The 7,359-nt window shown below is 42.0% G+C and overlaps 1 protein-coding gene across 1 annotated transcript in view; it reads left to right on the top strand.

Moving 5' to 3' along the window:
* Nucleotides 1-6,920, top strand: part of si:ch73-335l21.1 (insulin receptor substrate 1-B) — a 45,070-nt gene extending 38,150 nt beyond the window's left edge. Inside the window, 1 exon segment of the mRNA XM_040140985.1 lies at nucleotides 4,782-6,920. Within this exon segment, the coding sequence (XP_039996919.1) occupies nucleotides 4,782-4,789 (8 nt within the window). The 3' untranslated portion in view covers nucleotides 4,790-6,920.
* Nucleotides 6,921-7,359: the final 439 nt, after the last annotated feature.

Genomic DNA, 7,359 nt, shown 5'->3' on the forward strand with positions numbered 1-7,359 from the left:
GCACCGTAATTTTCAATAAAAGACTATTTTTATTACATTTAGATTTAGATTATTAAAGTGGTCGTGTTCATGTACTGCACCTCCCAGAAATCACTTGTCAGTCAAGCATTGTGGGTGATATGGCGACGCCTTCGTCCTTGGATCTCCTGTTGCTGTGTTTGGCCTTGGTGAAGATCGATTCTCACCCACTAGTCAGCTCTTTTTGTATTTGTTCCAAACAAAGTGCTGCTGGTGTTTCTGCAAACGTAAAAGCCTTCCTGTGTCCCGGCAGACTGTCCGCTCCGGGCCTGTGCAAATGTAGAAAATGTTACAGCTTTCTTTGAGTAAGTATAGGTTGGGTCAACATTTGCATAGACATTGGAAAAGCAAAAAAATATGAGGAATATTTTGCGATTATGTCTCTGATTATTACTCATTATAAACTCGTACGAAACTTCATTTCAAAGACATTGTGCTATGGAGACAGACATACTCAGAAAATGACCGTAAAGTGGTCTGCAGACTGCATGTATGTTGCTATGCTCTAGGTTATTCAAACGACAGATTCCTAATTCTTTGATACATTCTTAATGTGAGAAAGCCAAGTGTGAATTAAACTCCTTACCATGGCAGTATTTGTATCACTCTAAAAAGGCACAGAGGTACATTTATTATAACTCATCATCACATTATTACCATTAGTCTAGTTTTTAGGAAACGCAGGACTGAACCACAGACCTCCAGATCTCTAATCAGTTCTACTCTCCCGGCTGACCTCTGAATTCTCAGTTTCCTGAGTTTTATTTTGCAGCTGTTTTCGTACCTTTTAAGCCTCAATTATAAGTGCGGACCATGCACGGTTGGTGCCGCTGTAGCGTGGTGGTCAAAACAAATTGATGAGTACACGAACGTCTGCACAGTACCCTCGGACCCTAGCGGACCCTCACGTACTTGCGGATGCGGAAAGTATAACACTAGCCTTATATCACCATTGTAAATCCATCAGACCCAACTGGTTGAATGCTTTCTCTCCGTCAGTATCGTTGACAGTCAGAAGAGGTGTGAGTATAGACAATAAAGGTTGCTTACTTACTCCTTACTTCCATTGGCCCATGAGTGAGCTTGGTTTGATATTTTTCCGACCAGGGGAAGAGTAGTAGGCCCGTCGCTGACTTTTACGTAAATGAAAGTAGATGCTTGCTTACAAGGTTAAGAAGGTTTTGAATGAGGATTAAAATGGAAATAGTATATTTAACAGTTTTTCTGGCAGAGAAATGATTTTAGATTATGCTGCAGGAGGCAGTTTACAAGTTTCTCCTTTTTGTTTCACCCTGAAACTGGAATCCTTTGTAACCGTTGTGAAACCGAGCTGACTACAGCTGCTGACCCCAATGAAGAAGCAATTTTCAAAGTCTTTACAATCACCTTTTGGGCCCCAAAGGGGCACGTGTTTAACACTCAGATAGATTTTGGGTGGAGTATCACTTTAACCAAATTGTCGTCCATAGATGTGCCAGACACATGACTAACAAATAAGAACTGTGAAATTAGACACATACACTGTGGTCAGACTGTGAACATTATATCTTCATAACCGACAGACTTTCTGGCGTCATCGGAAGAAATGTAATGAGGTGACACAGGAGCTATCCTGCTGCTTCAGTCTGCCAATGTTCATTCCTTGTATTTGCAGCTGTGTATGCCGCTGGATCCAGGCTCATGTTGCACTGTTGTACCTCTTACCCACTTGCCTGTTTGCAGGATAGATGATTTAATGGAATCAAGTATAATAACAGTACTGGAGGATTGCAAGAGCTAAAGTTGCTGGCATGAAGTATTGCTGCCATTGTGGAAAAACAGTCTGAGTGGGATTGCAGGGATTTTCACATCCTTATATTAATGTTATTCCTTAATGATTTCCAGGAGAAAGTTCTTTGCTTTTCTCAGTGTGTAGGTCAAAGGTCGTGGTTGGCTACACTTGGAGTTGGAAGGAATTTGACATCTTTGCAGGTTAGACGCTTGCTGACATGGCGCTTGAACCTGAGTCCTGCACGTGAAGATAAATCTTTCAAACCACTTCTTTGTGCTTGGATGCAAAGCACAGGCCGACATATCCAGTGAGCGCCACATTTTCTTCCCTGGGGCCTATGAGATGCTCGTAAAAAATGAGATATAGTAGTGATAAACACAATTGGGATTTCCAGTGATTCGCTCATCTTTTCCCACGTGAGGTTCACAGAACCTCGTGCTTTTTGTCCCCATGCTGGTTGGCGTCCAGTGACATCCAACAATGCTTGTGTTTTTCTGCTGTTTTGTATTCCTTTTTGCCTTTCGTCAGCTTCTGCTTTCATTAAGTGTAACCATATTGACTCCAACAGCTCTAATGTAGATCAGATAACTTTCCTTTAAAATAAAATATGATTTAACCCAAACCGACTGAATGACCAGTGAACTCAGTGACTCACATCACGTTGCATAGACCAGCTCTGTGTCTTGTGGGAGCTGGGGCAACATGAAAATGACAGAGTGACACACTCGATTTACGACCAGAGAACAGGGTGGCTTTCAATTTTAGGCAGACCTCGATTGAGACATCACATAGACCCAGACTCTCCTAATTACACACACGCGCACACACACACACACACACAGAGGCGGCTAGAGAACAGTTACTGGCTAGACACGGACTGCGGAGGCAGATAGCCTTGTCTAACCTCTTGATTTAAACAGTCTGGGAGAGGAAGGGGAAGAGAAACATGCATACAGTCACACACTCGCTACCGCAGTCATTATTAAATCGAATTTCTCACTGATGGAGAAACAAGATGCAAGGAAATGAATAAGATCAATAGACAAACCGCCAAGGGAGGGTCAAACCGATGGATGGGGAAGCTCAGGGAAAATACTACGGCAATATTTGATTAGTGTGGCCAGAAGAGGAAACGTTTCCTGTGTAGTCGCATATAAGAGAGCGTATTTGAGTCTGTGTATTAGGATGAGGCAGTGAATAGCTGTTTAGCATGTTTCCATGTATAATTTCCCATGTCTGTGTTTGGGGAAGGGCCATCATTAAGTGAATGTCATCCACATAATTATAGTATCTTCCTCTGTGTTGCTTTGTGCGCCTGGTTTCATGAGAGTTTGCATGTGTGTGTTCATGGCAGCGCACCAGTGCGTGTCCAGCCTGTCTCCTCCAGTCCCTTTGGTTGGCTGGTTTGATTGTTTGTGTTTCTGTTTTCGAGCTGGCTGCCTGAACGAGGGAGCTGCGCTGCACCCCACTCATCTCCGCTCCACTCTGCTCTGCTCTGCTCCGCTTTAGGCCGCCATGGCTTGGCCGGCTGGCGGGCACCGTCTGTGCTGAGGGGGACTAAATATAGCTCACTGCACCAGGAAGAAGACAAACTAGAGAGAGAGGGAGGGGCGTAAATGTAGAGTACCCTCATGCAATTAGAGAGTCAAGAACTGCTGGGATATTTTAGGGAAAGAGACATGGGGAACTCTCTCTGAGCCTGTTCTCTTTACTAGCTTTGTGGATTTGTTATTTTGGCTGACGGCTGCCCGAGTGCCTTTGGTGTGAGTCATCTATTTGACGGAAAGTAACCCAGTATAAATGGCACTGACTAATCTTTATAGTAGTCACGATACTGCTGTCATTGCAAACTCTACAACCCACTATTTAGCATTTTCCAATCCCTCCTTAATTAAAACATGGTTACGTGCATGACCTCTGCAGGTGTAGCTACAGGTGCAGCAATTAAACCGGTTCCAGTATTCATATTCAACAACACCTTGATCTGAATAATAGCATAAGATTGTCTGTGGTTTAAAGAGTCATACACATTACGTGATAACTGCAGTCTTGCAAGCTGATTGCATGCCACACTGGGCTACATGGGTCTAATAAAATTTGTGTCAGACTGTATGGTATCAGTTTGAGGCATGTCAGACTTTGCACAGTGTCGGGTCAGCCAGTGTTTTCTGCATCATTTCATTTCAAGTAGGTGAGAGAAGGCAAAGAATTCTGAAATTCTAGACTTTTTGCTGAGACATTTTGTGGCTGCCGATATTAGCTTATAGCAGATATATCAGCATGCCACAGATATGTAGATTCGAAGTGGTGTCTTCATTACCAAAGTGCCCTGACAGGTTTTCTTTTCAACTGCAAAATGTCCCATTCAGGCACAACATATATAGGGGCCTTGAAAGAAATAGACGGCTGCGTTACGACATGTAATTGTATGGCTGTCAGAGTTATCATCAAGACTGCATTCCTGCTAATCCTATCAACTGTGCAAACAAAGCCAGGAGAGAGCCATATGTGTCGGGGATACTTGACATTTTGAATGATTGCAGTGGTGACATTTTCCTGACAATGCGTACCTGTGTGCTCACATGTCCAATGTGATGTGAAGCGCTAAAAATTGCCAAAAACCTGACTAGTTGTCTGGATTTCAGTTTTTGCTCCTGCTGGCACACACACTTGACTCTGCGCCTGCAGCAATAGGTGTCCTCACTTTCTCCTTCCCCCGCTGTTCTCTTATCACTTTCATCCTGTCTGAGTCTTTTTCAAGCCTATTTGGCCGTATTGTATATTCCTGTTGTTCGTTGTGGGGTCACTGTGTTCCAGGGCCGATAAGCAGACACCGATATCTTCCATTTCATATTATAATTAACCTGATAAGCAACAGACATTGTATATGCATGTCATAATATTTATTTCTGCTTCATATCGGAGTTATTGTTTATTTTGCATCTAACCAAACCATTTCCCCTTTCTCCGTGTGTGTCTTTTTTTCTTCCAGAGTGCTGATGTCAGTGCGTCGTCCTTGGGGAAACAATCTGGTACCACTCAGAGAGCTTCAAAGCCCCGCCGGTTCCTTCCGTGACGACCTATCACATCGAAGGAGCAGCTGGATCGGACACGCCCCTGAAGCACTTTGACAGAGACTGATGGAAAACGGTTCTTTTTTTTTTTTTTTCCTTCGCTTTCATCTCGTAGGTTGTGGAAACCAACAGGGATGTGTGCCAAATGACATTCTTGAAAAGATATTTGCTGCTCTCATTCCATGAGTGAAAGCCAATCAGAGAAGGGTACAAAAAAATGGAGAAAGGTGTTTTGTTTTGTTTTTTTTCTTCCAATTGAAACACTCTAATCATAAAGAGTACAATGGTGGCTGACTATTAAGTGTATGAAAAAGAAAATATATAGAACTATATATCTGCTCAAAAAGTGCCTCATTTTCAGACTGTAGCTGTTTTACAAAGAACTTCAACTTAGCCTCGACTTATTGAAGCTTTGGGGTTTTTTTTTCCTGCTTAATTTGATGTAGTTACCAAAAAAATGCAGCAGAAGATATCGATAAGAGTGGGTAGCACTGGTGTGAGCTTTTGCCGCGTTTCACGTCATATAGGATGGATGGCATAGATTGGACAGATCGCTGTGTTTACAACTTGCAAGGGACAGTTGTATGATTACAGAGTTGGTTGTGTGACAGTTAAAATACTGTACATGGTCAATATAACGCTATATCCATATAATATGGATTTATTTACCTTGAATGAAGGACTTTGGCTGATGTTAGGCATCTATCATGGATTATAGGCACTTCTGTATAATTGAGAGCCAAGTTATTTATAAAAATTGAAGTTTCCCCATTCATAATCAAGACTTATAAGTTGATATGAATGATATCGTAATAAACGATAAGTCCGTTATGACGTGAACGTGGCATTTTTGCTAACATAAATGATAATAAGGGTACTAGCAATCTGCTGGCCTTCCTGTCTACTGTGAGAAATATTAGCATAGCTGCTATTAGCTTACTGCTCATTATAACCTCGCTTTGCTTTTATTCTGTCAATCTCCCTTTTCTTTCCCTCCTAACTTTTTGATAGAGCCATACACCGAAAGTATTAAACACACAGGCTTGAAACAAAAGGCACTTGTAGCAGGGGATTACAGTATCTTGCTAGCTAGCTAAAGCCAGCTAGGTCAGATTAACATATAAGCATCATGCCAGGACATTAATTCACCGTCCTGCTGACTTCAGCTCAGGGTGAGACCACTGATATAGAGCCAAGCAATCCCATTAGTGCTATTATCTCCAGACACTTGTGTCTCACTTAATCCCCTTCGTCTCAGGATGCTAAATAGCATACGGTACATAAAGCTGAGGATAGAGACCCTATCTATAGCCATACTAATGCTAGCTTTGTAGCGGTCAGCACACTGCTTTTAGCGCTAGAAAGGGGGTCAGTTGTTATTTCAATTCTATCAGTATGAAAACTACTAATTTGTTCTCACTTATTTTATACATTAAGGTACCAAACATTTTAAGAAGTAAGTTTTAACACTTTTTAATTTTTAAACTGGTTGAATTGAAAGTGCTTTGACCCAAATCCTTATTTAAGACGCTCTGTTTCTACCCCCCCCCCTCCTCTATGTCTTTTTCTTAGGTCTTACTTTAATCTCCTCTATGCATCAGCACTTAAGTGCCTGTCTGTCCTGTTTGCCTGTCTGTCTCTCTCTGCCCCGCCTTAGCAGCTAGCACTAATAGGGCTGTCCTAGCAGAATATATCAAGTCTATTTTTGTGTCTATTTTTGTCTCTTTTGGCTGTACGGTTCTCATAGAATAACTTGTTCGTGTTTTTGTTCGGTGTGATGATGATCTATCGGATGACTTGACTGACAGCCATGGCCCTAATGGGAGGAGTTTTGGACTGTTTCACTTTGTCGGTAATGGAGGACTTAATCGTTGCAGGGCCATCAGTGCCAAATCACGAAAAAAAAAAAAAAGGAAAAAGAAAAAAAAAAAAGACTAAGCCGTTCTCCTGTCCAACAGCACCTCAAGAAGTAACCTTTAGCTCTCAAGTCTTGACGTATTGCTTTGTTTTGTTTTAATAATGTAACCTTTTGTGCTCCCCCGTTGTTGTCTTTTACAGCGGGGAAGAACTGTGACATATCTCGCCTCGCAGTCTGCTAATGTGACTCTTGGAGATAAAGGTCATTGTGAAGACTTGCGTATGCTTTAACCTTGAATTTTCCTTTGACTTTGACCAGAGCATTATAAAGAAATGCATGAAGAGAAGGAAGAGGCCACCATGAAAAACAACAACAACAAAATGTCTGAATGTCTAAATACATGTGAATCTACGTAGCTCCAAATTGTCCTTGTGTTTGTCTACCTGCCTTGGGAAGTTCGTGAACTTTCTCACTCTGGTCACATGACTGTCGGGGGCCTAGAGCATAACAATCCAGCTTTATTACGAGCAGATTGGGATCTGTGGTTGGAATTGCCCCTAATAGTGGTTAATAATGCAGGAGTGGAAAAAAAACAATTGGACTTCAAACCAGGTTCAACACGTAGATCCAAGACATTT

Source organism: Xiphias gladius, chromosome 12 (assembly GCF_016859285.1).
Source record: "Xiphias gladius isolate SHS-SW01 ecotype Sanya breed wild chromosome 12, ASM1685928v1, whole genome shotgun sequence".
NCBI lineage: Eukaryota > Metazoa > Chordata > Actinopteri > Istiophoriformes > Xiphiidae > Xiphias > Xiphias gladius.